This window comes from Trachurus trachurus (assembly GCF_905171665.1).
Source record: "Trachurus trachurus genome assembly, chromosome: 6".
Lineage (NCBI taxonomy): Eukaryota > Metazoa > Chordata > Actinopteri > Carangiformes > Carangidae > Trachurus > Trachurus trachurus.
In genome coordinates this window covers 4,244,399-4,259,623 of record NC_139897.1, presented here as the reverse complement: position 1 = coordinate 4,259,623, position 15,225 = coordinate 4,244,399, and the positions used below count along the sequence as shown (strand labels likewise).

At 43.0% G+C, this 15,225-nt stretch overlaps 2 protein-coding genes across 2 annotated transcripts; one reads left to right on the top strand and one right to left on the bottom strand.

Moving 5' to 3' along the window:
- Positions 1–2,787: 2,787 nt before the first annotated feature.
- On the bottom strand, positions 2,788–5,692 carry chtf8 (CTF8, chromosome transmission fidelity factor 8 homolog). The gene is made up of 3 exons (XM_083973992.1): positions 5,538–5,692; positions 4,941–5,064; positions 2,788–4,004 (listed from the first exon to the last, which is right to left on the bottom strand). The coding sequence occupies exons 1-3, from the start codon at positions 5,555–5,557 to the stop codon at positions 3,732–3,734; spliced, it is 417 nt and encodes a 138-aa protein (XP_083830118.1). The 5' UTR covers positions 5,558–5,692; the 3' UTR covers positions 2,788–3,731.
- Positions 5,693–5,798: 106 nt separating this feature from the next.
- Positions 5,799–14,780, top strand: utp4 (UTP4 small subunit processome component). The gene is made up of 17 exons (XM_083973991.1): positions 5,799–5,881; positions 6,056–6,219; positions 7,008–7,196; positions 7,293–7,377; positions 7,513–7,602; positions 8,007–8,218; positions 8,298–8,469; positions 9,115–9,206; positions 9,316–9,412; positions 9,599–9,663; positions 10,347–10,469; positions 10,584–10,740; positions 11,010–11,116; positions 11,223–11,318; positions 11,537–11,722; positions 13,220–13,330; positions 14,526–14,780. Exons 2-17 carry the CDS (start codon positions 6,061–6,063, stop codon positions 14,640–14,642), a joined length of 2,058 nt encoding a protein of 685 aa, XP_083830117.1. The 5' UTR covers positions 5,799–5,881; positions 6,056–6,060; the 3' UTR covers positions 14,643–14,780.
- The last annotated feature ends 445 nt before the right edge of the window (positions 14,781–15,225 follow it).

Genomic DNA, 15,225 nt, shown 5'->3' with positions numbered 1-15,225 from the left:
GTACATGTTTTACCATCATCACAGTTCTTAAATCCTTGGCTCTCAAAAGTGTTTCTCCATTTATCTGGTTACAACTGATTTCTGTACCAACAGCTCCTGTTACTTGCCAATTAAATAATAATGAGTACAAAATGAAGGAGCATCATGACTGAAATCAAATCATTGCTTACTATTTTGAAGAGGTGCCAAAAACTTTGGCAGTCCGTCTCTGGAGTGCTGTATGGAGTGATATCAGATTTGACTCCTTTTCCTTTGGGTTTGTTCCAGTGCAAACAAGAACGTCAACTCTCTTTTCAGAAACAGCAGGGGTGACAACATTTTTGGTACATGTCTTAACCATTAGGCTACTGGTTGCACCAGTTAGTCAACATTTCACTCTTCTGGTATCAGATATGTCTCTACACTCTATGGAGCCACATGTAGTATGTGCTTGCTGTGGGTCTACTCTTCTCCAGAGGATGGTTCCTCATGCTGACCTCCCGTGATTAAAATCCACCTTCTAGTCTAATATTCATCTTGATCCTTTGTGTGCTCCATCACAACGTTTTTTATAGTATGTTAAAAAGTAATGACTGGATATTTGTGAAACATGCTGTAGATATTCATGGTCCTCTGAGTTCTACATCCTAATTATCTTTAGGCGATATAGTGCCATCCTCAGGGCAAAGGGTACATTTCCATTTACCTGTTTTCTATGTGCATTTTCAATATATTCATAAACTGTGGTGAAAACACCATATATTTCAAATATATTCTCTACCACAAATATGTTTTAGCCCTGGCTAATGGGGAAGTGTTTGTTTAAAATTTGAGAAGATCCAATGAAAGGCAACAGACTTATTATTAAATATACATTAATTAATGCCAATGGTGTCTGTTGTTGAATCTAGTTTAGGAAAAGTAACTTGTAATTTATTAACTTTGCAAAGGAACCATGTACAATATTAAACATAAATGTTACCCTTCAATGCACTGTACCAGAGTAAGCTAAGAGCTAATTTACATCTGCAGTCCTTTGGTAAAGTATTCATGTAATTCTGCCATAAATGTGCTTCAACTCCATGGCATTCAGCAGGTGTGTTGTTTGCTCAAACAAACACTGTTTTTTATTCCAATGTGGGCTGCTAGATTTGCTTTGGACTTAAATAGTTTCTTTTCCAACAGCACCATGGCATCGCAGCCCACGTCTCTGAACGTGCTCTTATTTGATCCGAATGAAAACCTGCATTGTTTCACTGTACAGTACTTCACTCCACAACAGTGTGGAGAATGAGTACAGATGAAGTGCTGTTTCACTGATTAAGTTATGTTAAAAATGTCAGTCACTAATTAAAGTGACTGAGCTTTCGACTTTTACAACATGGCTCTAAGTATGACTCTGAACACATTTTGCCAGCATGCTGTACTGAGTGTGTGTGGGAGGTGTCGGAGGGAAGGGGTCAGGGGCTTTACAGCAGCTGAATGAATCGGTCCATTCAGTCATTATGTTCTAAGAGGACGGCTTTTTTACTGCTGGGGTTACACCTCAACATGGGCACCGCCTCCACCAAACAAAAACATACACATATACAGTGTCAATTCTCTGGCAACACGTGAGTTTCAATTCCTTTTTATGCCACAGTATGAATCCTCAGATATTATTTAGTGGCAGGGTGGTATTATATGAAACTTATCGTGTTGAATTGTCCAAACCTCAATAAGAGTGAGAGGGAGGGTGGTCCACACTTTGTCTACTTACTGCTGCTGTATATTTAGCACATTGACAGTGTTGTTGGGAGGCAGCAGAACCCCCTTCACCCTGACCACTGCAACGTTTACTCGTCCACCATCAAAGCAATGCAGATCCCTGTGAGTCGCGGTTGAGCAAACCAGTTCAATAGTGTCTCATTTGTGAAGGTGAACATGGGTCCCTGCAGAGGCACAAGTTCTGGCTATGTGTATTCATGAAAAGCAATTTCATTTCACATTCCACAACCATCTCTGAGCAGGGCTTTTTTTTCTGATGCTGAACTGTTGAGCCATCTGAAAGGCACGGCCCGATGAAAGACACCTTTGAGTTTCATTGTGGGATGTGAGACAGCCTCCATCTTCTTCCTCTCAGCCTCAACTGCTTCAATTTTGAATTTAGTCTCAAGTGTCATGAGGTTGCGACAGAGTTAAAGGGATAGTTCACCCAAAATCGAAATGTCACTCTATCTACTCACCCTCATGTGGACTAAGGGCTGGGAGAAGTTTCAGAGTCCTCTGTGGCTTCTCTGAGTTACAGGGGGTCTTGGCGTAGCAGTGCATGTCCATATAACGGTTGCAAATGGATACCAACTGTCTTCGTAACAAAAAGACACACCAAAAAAACATCCAAATACCTCCATCCTGCTCGTATGTAATGTCCGTCTTGTATTGAAGCCCCGAAATGCGAAATTGTCCCGAAAAAAAAAAAAAAAAAGTCTATATTTCAAGCTTGTTTGTAGCGGAAGCTTCTTGAAGCTCCTCTTCCCGGTTCGTCAAATTTGGACAAACTGGGAAGAGGACAGACCCTGGTTTGTCCAAATTTGACGAACCGGGAAGAGGAGCTTCCGCTACAAACAAGCTTGAAATATAGACTTATTTAATCTTTTTCGGGACAATTTCGCATTTCGGGGCTTCAATACAAGACAGACATTACATACAAGCAGCATGGAGGTATTTGGATGTTTTTTGGTGTGTCTTTTTGTTACGAAGACAGTTGGTATCCATTTGCAACCGTTATATGGACATGCACTGCTACGCCGAGACCCCCTAATAACTCTGAAACTTCTCCCAGCCCTTAGTCGACATGAGGGTGAGTAGATAATGAGTGAAATTTCAATTTTGGGTGAACTATCCCTTTAAGTGTCTTTTTTAATGGTCAGAGCATGTCTTCATCCAGGGTCCTGCAGGGGTGGCAGGGGCCAACCCCGGCCGACACTGGGTAAAGGCGAGCTACACCTATACAGTTTGCCAGTCTGCCACGAGACTGACAAACTCTCATTCAGAGAGAGTGTCTATTGTTATCCATTGATCAGCAGTTATCAGTTGGTGAAGACCAGCACACATTTTCCATTCTAAACTGTCCAATGGTCAAATAATTAACTACCAAACTGATCTCTTCACGCTGTACACTTCCTCTCTGCAATCACCCATTTCATTCTGAACAGTGCGATGTGTAAATAAAACCATGCTTTAGTGACCATACAGGCTGAACAGAAGGACAGAGGCCTTTGGCTTTGCAATAGAAAATGGGCAACAGCTACTGTAATTGCGGCCATACAGGCTCGATTGCTGTAACATCTCCATATTGACAAAGGTTGAATGTGCAAATGGGGAACCAACACAGTACTAGGCAGGTGGTCATAATGTCATGCCTGAATATGAATATAGTGCCACTTGGAGATAATTTACACAATATATTCATTTATTTTCATACGAAAAGACTTAAAATTCAATAAACTCAGTACTCTGTGAAGAATCTCAGCAGAACGGTACAAAATTGATCAAAGTCTCTTGATGGAATCACTTCAGGTCTAAGGTTGACAGTATTGATCAATATAAAGATGTATTATTAATCAGTTGTACAACTAATCTGTAACCAAACTGCATATGTCATTGTTGGAAGACGCAAACAGAAGGATGTGGAGTCCAGTACAGTAAAGGTGAGATGGATCAGTGTCTTAGTGTCCCACATGACCTCTGACCCCCTGAGGAGACATGTCCCACTACACCTTCTTGGGCACATTAGTGATGATGGGTTTGGGACGTGTCTTAAAGATCAACTTCCTCTTGATGAGGGCAGTCACGTAGTAGGACTTGGAGGTGGCGTCATGCTGGTCTGTTTCCATGGGTACCTGTGTGACATCGCTGTTATCGTCACGGCCGACCAGGGAATCCTGCGAGGGGCTGGACTGCTTAGTGAGGACGGCAAATTGTTTCTCCAGCTTGACCTGCTTCCCATACAGAATGTGATGTCCTACAATCAGCACTGGCACCCCCTGGTGGAGGGAGGAAGAGGAGCAGCTAATTACAATGAGACACTGAACTCAGGGAATAATATGTTTTCATCAAGGTGCCATTTTTTAATTGGCTGGTTAGTCTGATCAGCAGTCCAAAATCTAGAGATACTCAGTTTACCATCATGTCAGAAAGAGAAACACCTCAAATCTTCACAACTGAGTGACAATGACAAAATTAACTGAATACAGAAAATACTTGATCTTCTAATAAATGGAGACCAAAAGCTTCACCTTTGAACTCTGTTTATTTATTTAGCTGCACAAGGCGGAGGAACTGCTGAAAAAAAAAGATGAAAATAGTGTGTTCCCAATACAGATAAAGTACCTGTACTCTGAGGCCTTGTAGATTTTGGAATTGAAAACAAAACCTACAGTAAACTTGCTATAATTTGATATTTTACAGACTAAATTGTTAATCAATTAAGTGAAAAATAAACAACATACGGTAGATTGATAATGAAAACAACAATTAATCAGGACCTGTTCACTAGGCTTGTATATCCAGTGACAGGATGCTGTGAACTATTGTATAACATTTTAATACAACTTTTTTTATGCTCATGTTTTCTCTGTGGTTCTTGGTTTGGCAGATGTCATGTCCTGCTGAGGTGTGTGTTACAACCAAACTCGAATATCTTGATACAGTTCAGCACAAATACTATGATAAAGTTATGATTATATACTTTCTTTGTTATTGTGAAAAGAAAATCACATGATGTAGAACAAAGTAACATCTGATAATATCACATATCAGTCCAAACCTGGTCCTGCTCCTGACAGACACTGAACTGCCTGCGCTATGTAAACTTTGCATGCTCGTTATTTCTACAAAGATGCTTAGGAGTCTATCCTTGGAGGGCACAAAGAACAAAAAAGAGCTCTTTTTTCTGATTGGCCACAGAGCATCTGCTATACCTCCTTGGTGTACATCAGGTCGCCCATCACATTTCCTGCCAGACCAGAGTTGTGTCTGGACACCATCTCTCCCTGCAGCTCCACCAGCAGCCACTCTGGAGGACTGCTGCCATCCACACTGCCTCTGAAGGAGTGCACACACACACACACACACACACACACACACACACACACACACACATCAACTAAACAAATTCAAATACATGTACCTAACAACTACAATGCCAGAGTCAAAAGTAACAAAACTAATTCACCCTCTGTATCTTTGACATCATGAATGACACTTTAGCTTTTACACCTGGTTCTGTCATTTCCTCCACAAACTAAACTCTGGCCTGTCACTAGGCAGTTGCTAAGGATGCAGAACTGATCAACAATATCAATCCGCACAAAGAAATTCGGTAAAATAATAGCCTAATAATAATAATAAATTAACATAATCAACAACATAATTAACATCAGCGTAATAACGTTATCCGTCATGCTTAAGCCCGTGCATTACAATTTTGTGTTTACATGATGCTGGACAAAAGACAAGTACCAGGCTTTTACAGTCTATGGTACCAGGTAGGCTAACAGTTTGTTCATCTTTCTTACCTTATGACGACTTGAACCATTGAGTCGTCAGACAGAGGAAACGTCGTACGACAGGAACAAAACAAAAAATGTCAGACAGGTTATCGATCTATTGACTTTGAATCAGTCGTAACATAGCCGCTTTGACATGAGCGAACAACGAAACAGCTCCCAGTGCTCCCAGTTCAACAGTAGCCCATTTCCCGCCAGCTGTGTCGTGTGTCAGCGTGATGACGCACTTCCGCGACGTCAGTGACGGGACGAATAGTTTCCGGGTTGTGGGTCCTCAACGTGGTTCCTGGTGTTTTCTCTCGTGCGTGGACCTGCCAGTGAAGAAAGTTTAGTGACTGTGGACAAACCAGCGGGTGAATTAGTTTTCTAGCGCGGACTGACGGTGTTGAACTGGAGGAGTAGCTAGACCGACACTCTACAGTCCGTGTAGTGAGGCTGCCGGGTTGAGGCCGGGGCCGGACGGACGGACAGCGTGTTTACAGCCGCTAACCTGCCTGTCCCGTGTGTCTCTGTGTTTTCCTCGCCAGTGACAATGGGTGAATTTAAGGTTCACCGTGTCCGCTTCTTCGACTACATGCCCAGTGCTATCAGGGCCATGGCGTACAACAGCGGTCGCGAGCGGCTGGCCGTGGCCCGGGCCGACGGAGCCGTGGAGATTTTCGACTTCTCTGACAACTACTTCCAGGAGAAGGTAACAAGTCCACATGGTCCAGCCCCGGACTAGGTCTGCTGCTGCTGCTGCTGCTCCGCTGGAGCCTTGTACTAACAACTGAGCAGCAGCACTTTGATTAACAAACATGTTGTTTTTATGGGATGTCACCCTCCTCATGTGTTTCTATTGTCTTTTATTCCCTACCTTGATCTGTGCCATTCATTATTCATTTGTTTTAGTTCCACACATCCTCAGTCTCTGTTGTCATTTTCCTTCTGTTGTCTTCATATATCCTTATCATCCTTATTGTATTCATCTCTGTCTTATATTGTTATTATTTCCCATTAATCGCACTTTATATGATTGCACCACTCAGTTCAGCTACTCTAATTTGTGTCTGGCTGCTTTTAAATCTTATGCCTTCTCTTATTTTATCTTTTTTTTTCAATCTCATTCTATGCTTTTTATTATTTTAGTGATGAAACCTTTTTATTTTCCTCATACTTCATTTAATTGCTCAGATTCCTGGCCTCATTGTGTTATTTTGCCTGTCTTGGTTCTCCTCTTTTCATGTCACTGTTGTTGTGTTCCTCTGCCATTGTTCTTGTGTGTCTCTGCTTTTATGTCAAATAACTTTGTATACTTTTAAAGTTGCTATATAAATACAATTATTATTATGGTTATTGTTAATAAGCAAGCAAACAACAAATTTGTCAGTGGAGTTTTATGCAGCAGGGTCTTTTTATACTGAGCTCTGTTGGAGAATTCCAGCTTGAGGTGAGCCATGCAGGAATAACCAACAGACTTGTTGTGATTGTGATTAACAGGTGATACCAGGACAGGACAACAGAGCTATTGAATCTCTGTGTTGGGTGAACAAGCGGCTGTTCAGTGCTGGTTTGAATGGAGAGGTCACAGAATATGACTTGGAGAACCTGAGGCCTAAGTACACAGTAGTGGCCTATGGAGGACCAACCTGGACCATCAGCAGCAACAACCAGGGAACAATGCTAGCGGTCAGTAAAGATGATCTGGATATTGTAAAAAGCCAATTAAAGTGTTAAGCCTCCTCTGGCCTTGTTTGTTAATTGAGTGAATGTTTTCTATGTCAGGTTGGTTGTGAAGACGGGACAGTGAAGATGTTTGAAATACTGGAGGAGAGCATTCAGTTTCAAAGAAACCTCGACAGACAGAAAGGTAAGAGACAACGAGCTGGTTCTGTGGTGGTTTTGATTTTCTGCTTGACAGTAATATTCATAAATCCCTGCCAGTGCCTGAAGTTATTTAAATGCAGATATGTGTCCACCCGGTGACTAACTTGTGATCTTCTAGGTCGTATTATATCTCTGTCCTGGCATCCCTCTGGCACACTGATTGCTGCTGGTATGATGGACATGATCCGAGTCTTTGATGTTAAGACAGGTAAGAAGTTACACCTCTATCATGAAGGCCTAAGGACAATTATCACAGCATTATGAATATTGAATTTGGTGTCTGTTAAACCAAAACGCTGTATTACTTAGGGCGCTTTCACACCGCACCACAGACTGCGGAGTGGTCCGCGTTCACACATGCAAACGAACTAAAGTTGGTCTGAATGACGTTTTGTCATCTTCCGGTAGAAATAAGCGCCAATTTGGACTTTCACAATGGAGACAACACTGTAGAACACTGTACATTTAGCGCAATACAGCTCATAGATCGAGTGCGATTGATGCTTTCACACGACGAAAACGAACCGAACTAAGAGCTCTTGGTTGGAATGGACCGTTTAGTGAAAGCGCCCTGTGACGTCTCAGTTTCTGCTTTTGTTTTTCTGACCTCAGGCCACGCCACACATAGATTACTGGTGGAAAGAGGTGCAGGGGCGTCCAAGAGCAGAGAGGTTGTGGTTTGGTGCGTCGCCTTCCTTTCCGACCACACCATCATTAGCGGCGATTCAGCAGGAAAGGTCCAGATCTGGGACGGATTCACGGGAACTCTGATCAGAACTCACCTGGTAACAAAGTGGGACGTTCTGGCTCTTTCTGTTTCACAGGTAAAAACCAACTTCTAAACAGATTTTAGGCTCATTACACCACCAGTTGATGATGTTAATCTTTGCACATATTTGACAGGATCAGACCAGTCTGATAGCTGGGACATCAGAAGGCACTGTCGTCCAGTTCCAGTTCCTCTCTTCCACAGTGGGCCAGAAGGATAAGGAGTGGGTCCGGACGAGGACTTTTAAAAACCATTCACATGATGTACGGGCACTCGCCCACACGGAGACTGCCGTGGTGTCTGGAGGTCAGTGGTGAACCTGCTGTTGGTGTGTGATGTGTGTGTAACTAAGAATTAAGAAATCTGTCAGTCTACACACAAATATAAGTTACATTACAGGTTTTTCTAGTTAGGAAGGGAGGAAATCCATTAAAATGTACAAAATACAACTGGTGTTGCACTTGTCCATACTGTCCTGGTTTAACACAGATTGATGTATACAAACAATGTTAGAATTAAATACAGTGTTTCAGGATACTCATTTACACTCGTCAACAACCATTGTACATGGATGTCTAAGGTGCCGTGATTTGCTCTTCATCAATGTTATCTCATGACTGTAGGCTGTGTTCAGAGCAGCATTAGAGCTGTGTGTTAAGTTTGGTCTTTCCCATTCATTTCAGTGAGACCACAATAGCGTTTCAGCAGAAAGATTGAACTTGGCCTAACATCTCTAATGCTGCAGTCTGTCAGTCTGCAATACACCAGCTATCACATTATGCAAGACTTATTTCTGGTGTTATTTCCACACCCGGTGTGTGTGAAAACGGATGACTATCCTATATTCAAAATGTGGGAACATGAACTGTGCAATACAGTTTACAGTCATCTTAAATTTAAAGTAAACTAAACTCATGATAAGATGAAGGTGACAATGATGTTTGTGATCAGGTATGGACACTCAGCTGGTAGTGCGACCTCTGCTGGACAAGGTAGAGAAGAACACCCGGGAGTCAGCACTGCGCAAAATAGCTTTCCCACATGTGAGTACACACCGGTAGATTATTCTTGGAGTCGAAGAACAATGTGTGTTGAAACGGTTTGATCATAACCCATGGCAACATGTTTAATACTTGTCTCTCCTCTATGTAGAGAAGTCTGGTGTGTTGTGCAAAGAAAGCAGGACTGCTCCTCTTCCAGTTCCCTGGACATTTAGAGCTGTGGAGATTAGGAGAAAGTGATGGGCATGGTGAGGAACACACACACACACACACACACACACACACACACACACACACACACACACACACACACACACACACACACACACACACACACACACACACACACACACACACACAGGACAGACAGAAGTAAAAATGGGATCTTAATCTGACTGGACAGCTGTTACAGTGAAAGGTTTGTGTGTTGACAGGGAAGAATGGTGACAGTCTGCCTGTGAAGAGGAAACCAGAGAAGCTGATTCACCTGAAGAGGAAGGTGTGTAGTCAATGTGTTGTGGCTGTCTTTGTTTAACTCTGCTTTAACTCTCTGTGCTAGAAATGGTAAACATTGGCTAGCCAGTCTGTTATTTTCAGCACTTTGAGTCTAAATGAAGGTCTACGTACTAGGGCTGCACAATAAATCATTAAAAAATCGCAATCTAGATTAACACCTTCATGTGATCTCATTTCTAAATGGCAACAATTCTTCTCATTTCATTTCATGAGATACATCACAAACAAATGCTCCTAGTTTCCTCTACGAGTTTATCATGTGCCCCCAAATGCTGCACTGTCGTTGCCGTCCCCCTCAACCTATGGCAAAGCGCCTTTACATCATGTGACTCAGTGGAGCAGGAAGCCCGTCTGCAGTTGAGAGTTTTTGAAAGAGCTGCACAATAAATCATAAACATTTTAATTTGGGAAAAAATTGTGCCAGGGAATCATGATCTCAATTCTAAGCAAAAATAATCACAATTCACATTTTTTCCAGAAACGTGCAGCCTTACTTACTGTGATCAACAACATAACCTGTTTGAGATAAATCTTACTAAGAGTTTATTCTAATTAGACACTATTTGCAGACCTCCAGAAGGTCCTTATGAGTCATATCACATATTTTGCCTGTATAGCTTACTGAAACCGAGGGCCTAATGTGTGTGTGTGTGTTGATCTCTGCAGGGAGAGGATCATATCTGCTGCAGTGCTTTGTCTCCATGTGGAGGCTGGATTGCCTACGCAACAGTGTCCAGTGTCCGTCTCTACAGAGTACAGTACAACAACAACAACATCAGCATCAGCAAGGTGAGCTCCTCAGCGCTGATCCAGCTGTTCTCCTCCGTACCAGAGCTACACTGAAACAATCTGTGAGAGCAGGTTATGAGCGAGGATCATGAAGCTACTTTCTCTTCTCTCCAGGTGTCCAAACTACCTAAAGATCTTCGATCAGCCTATCAGCTCTGCTTCTCCCCTGACTCCTCCAAGCTCTTTGCCTCCTCCAGCCATTCTTCAGTCATTGTCGTTGCGCTCAGCCAGACAGAGTGCAAATACCTTCAAACCCTCAAACCCAAGTCAGGTGAGTCTGAGTCCAGGCTCTGTGGTGCTCATTTATGTGAAATATTTGAAGAATTCTGATGGAAACTAAAGGAATGTTTAAAAAAGGTATACAGGCTACTGGGTTTTGACCTGGTCTTGTTTCACCAAAAGATCATTCTCCACAGTAAGTGTGATTGTTGCATATTTGTGAGACATTGTGAAAGCATAGTGAGGTCTAACCAGTGGCACTTTGTTGTCAACAGCCTTGAGTTTGTACATAGTTTAACCAGTTTGTGTGTGTGTGTCCAGGCTCCAGACAGCCGGTCCACCTGCTGTTTGCCAGTGAGGACGGCAAGTGGCTCGCTACAGCAAACACAGACTCTGAGATCCACGTCTACAACCTCAGCAAGCTGAAGGTTTCTTTCAGCGCACATATTTTCTCCCTAGTCTTTGTCACCTTGTTGTTTTTCGGCGACAGTGTAGACCATCAGTGTTAAAAACCCAGCGTCTCTGTGTTTGCAGCTTCATTGTACGGTTCCAGTGTACAGCTCCTGTCCCACTGCCATCGCCATCCACCCAGTGACCAGCAACCTTGTGTCAGTGCACGCCGACCAGCAGGTAAACACTGCGTCAGGTTTTGTCCAACTTTATGTTCCCTGCTCTTATCTGTCTGTCTAATAATAATAATAGTGATGATTGTGATAATGAATTATAAACTGATGATAACCTACCTGCTCTGCCACAACAAGAAAAGACAACACAACATCCAGATAACAATGAGAGCGACTCACTCTACAGATCTCGCTACAGTGTGTGTTTTCTCTGTGTGTTTGCAGATATTTGAGTACTCTCTGGTGCAGAAGGAGTACACAGACTGGAGTCGCAAGCTGCAGAAACAAGGCCTGCACTCTCTGTGGCTGGAGAGGGACACGCCCGTCACCCACGTCACCTTCAACCCCAGAAACCCAGCTCACATCATTCTGCATGACACGTTCATGTTCTGCATCATTGACCAGAGTCTGGTATGTGAGCGTTTACACTTCATTATACCACACTTGTGTCCAGTTCGGCCTCAGTTCCTCGTGTCATGGAATAAACAACACTCATTGGTTTAACAACTGCATTTGTTGCTCCAGTGAATTGTGACAAAACATCAACACACACACTGTGTCAGATGATTTGAAGTCATGTGATGAGAGTTGCACACCTGTAGAATATTTTCTCACAAAGGCATTTCTTCTTGTGCAAGCACAAGTCAGTGATTACTGCTGCTTAAACTTTCCACTGTGAGTCTTAACTCATTGAGTGCCAAAAACGTAATTTTGTTTTTTGCTTTTTTTTTAAATTATGAAAATAGACACTTTAACACACCTTTATGTGTAAATTTGGGGACTCTACGACGAGCAGAACTGAAATAGATGACGATCTAAAACTCATGACAGCTCATGATCTGGAAGTTTTCATCATAACTCGGCTTTTGCAAACGGAGTTGTGCATGTGGATGCAGCAGCTGCTCTGCTCTCACCCGCGAGGCTCCAGCAGCTCGGAGCTGAAACAGGAAGCTCTCAGCCGACAGTCCCGCCCGGTCTTCATCTGGAGCAACACCGTGTCCTCCCCATGGTCCTCCCACGGTAAAATCTGATGGTCTCTGGGCCAAAGCAGACCGGCACCACCGACCCGTACCACAGCAGGACCACGACCACCGGTGGGGCCGGTGTTCCCGACCTGCTGTGGCCGAGAGACCATCACGTTCCGCGGCGAGAGGCTGTGACACGGCACGGCGCGTCTGTGTTATTGTTGTTTAGTGGTGCCCCCCCGCCCCCAAAGGAATAGAACAATTGTTGTATATATTTATCTTACACGAGCCCTTTGTGCCTGTCGCTCTTCTGACACTCGCATTTCTGGATCAAACAGAGCACCTTTCATAAAAGACGCTGTATCTCCTTTTCTAGAAAAAAAGCAGGGATTTTGATGAAACCCAGCCATGTTTAGCTTGACTTTTCTCAGGAACGGAGGCATGTAGAAACACGCCACCAGATGCGCATTTCTCCGTGCCGGTCGGCAAGTGCCTCGGCCCCTCAGCTGTGTGTCTGTGGGTGTGTGTATGTGTAGCCCGTATGTGTGTGTAGCCTGAGTGAATGTGTGTTAATCTCTCGCGCTCTGTTAAGATGAATAAACACAAATCGCTGCAGAGCACAAGCCTGGCACAGAGGTGCGCTCTGGCTCATGCTCGTCTGACACAATCGGTTACACGGCGCCGAAAGGAAACTGGCTGGAATGGAATGGAGACGCAACGGTGGAGTGTTTTTAAGATTTCCACTCTGGAGGGTGGTCTCACTTTTTTGCGTTTTCAAGCCCCAAAAACGCCTTCACCGTCTAAACAAAAGGCACATCCGATAAAATATTTTGCCATTTTCATCCACAAGCGTTGTCGTGTAAACAGGACCTTAGCCTGATATGATAATGTGGGGTTAAATAACAGTGTCATTGTATTTTTGTCTCTGTGTTTCCACATTCAGCCTCTCCCCGAAGCAAAGGCTTTGTTCTACAATCAAATGACACTGAGGAGTATTCCTGAGTCGGAGAGGGTTAGACACAGTCACGCCTTCAAGATCTGCAAGAATTTCCAGGTACGATCATCACACTGAGTTCAGCGGCGCTTTACTTTGACAACAGCAGTAACTTTCTGGGGCTCATGGAAGCGTACACACTTCCAGACACATGTCTATATTCACAGATTCATATCTTGATAATGATGCGTTATTTTTACATCCACATATGTTGTGGACTTAAATCCCTGCTATAACTATATGAAGATTGGGAGCAATTTTGAGTAATTTTGTTGTAGTTTTCTGTTTCATTCCTGCTTCTGTCTGTTGATCAGTCATCATCTGCTGTCTTTTTGAGTGACATCAAGTCACTGATGTCTCAGGCATGGCAAGGCAAGGCAATTTTATTTGTATAGCCCGTTTTTACAAACAGTTTGTCTCAAAGCCATTCATACTGTCCAATACTGGATGGATGCCGGGCCTGTGTTGCTGTATACCCACACTAGATGGAGACAGTGATGTTCTGTTGAGACCTTAGAGTGAGCAGAGACAGAGGTATCTGATGAGTTACCTGAGTTGAACAGCTGTTTTTTCAGGACCTAAAATACTGTTCTGAGCAAAACTCATCAACAGCTAATGATGAAACTTTAAATCACTTCTAGAACAACCCAAACATGTGAATGCTGTTTTCTGAAGTGAAGAAAAACCTTCTTAATTATGGTTTATCATGGTTATGACTTTTATCTATAAAAGTAAAAGGGGGGAAAAAAAAAGATTTCTGTGTTTATTAAATTTTTTTTTAGGATATATTAATTGGGGAAAAGACAAAAAAGTGTGGTTGTGGACCTCAGAGGAGGCTGTTGGGAGGGAAGGTGTTGATCAAGGAAGTCACTGAAACGCTGCACTGCAGTTTGCAGTCAGTGACGATTTCATAACTGTTGGCACAAAGTACAGCCACATCAGGAGGTTGTAAGCAAGCATGTGCACTTGCATTCATGTGATTGGCCGATGCGGCACCTTGTCGAATGAGGTCATGAGCCAAGTTCCTCTTATTATTCACATGACACCACATAAAAAAAATTGTAACATCACTTCATCCAACCACAACAGCTTTGAATCAGTGTTTTCATTTGATGAGGTCATTGAACTACAGTCCATGAAAGTGTGCTGTATTTACACTCATTCACATCATGGGGCTGGTAAACCCACTAAGGTCTACACAAACATTTATACACCCTGTCTAACTGATGGTTTCTGTTCTCGATCTGCCCCTCAGCACCTCCTGTGTGTGAACTTATTGGAGGACCAGTCTCTGGTTGTGGTGGAGCGCCCCCTGCTGGACATCATGTCCCAACTGCCTGCACCAGTCAGGCAGAAGAAGTTTGCCACATAAATGAACTGAAGCAGGTTTTTTTGAAGATCAGATGTTCATATCAGAGGAAAGGGTTGTTACCTCAATGTAGCGCTGACATCCAAAACATGTGGCCACTTTATAAAAACTGTTTTGAAGTAATAAATAGAATTTACTGTCTTTTTCCTTTGACTGAGATGTTTTTGCTTGGTTTTCTGCTGTAGTACATTAATTAGTACGTACATAAATTAACATGGGGCTCCTGTTACATGTAGGTAGAAGTGAGTTTGACGTGTCTGCCGTTTTTCAGAGTTGGATTTAAATGTATGTGAAGTGAGATGCTGCTGAATCATTAGCTCCTTCAGTTTAAACCAACACATTCATTTTTTTTCCAAAGGAGGTTAAATCGAAAGCAACTGGACTTAGTTATTTGTCTAGGAAGACGTTTCACCTCTCATCCAAGAGGCTTCATCAGTTCATGTACGCAACTGACCAGGCTGGGACTGGTCCAACTATCTGGTGTGGAGACTCACTATTTAACCTCTTGTGTGAGCGTTCACAAGGGTGATGATGTCACTGGTTCCCTTTTGTGCTCCAAGTGCCAACGACAGTCGTTTAAATGACT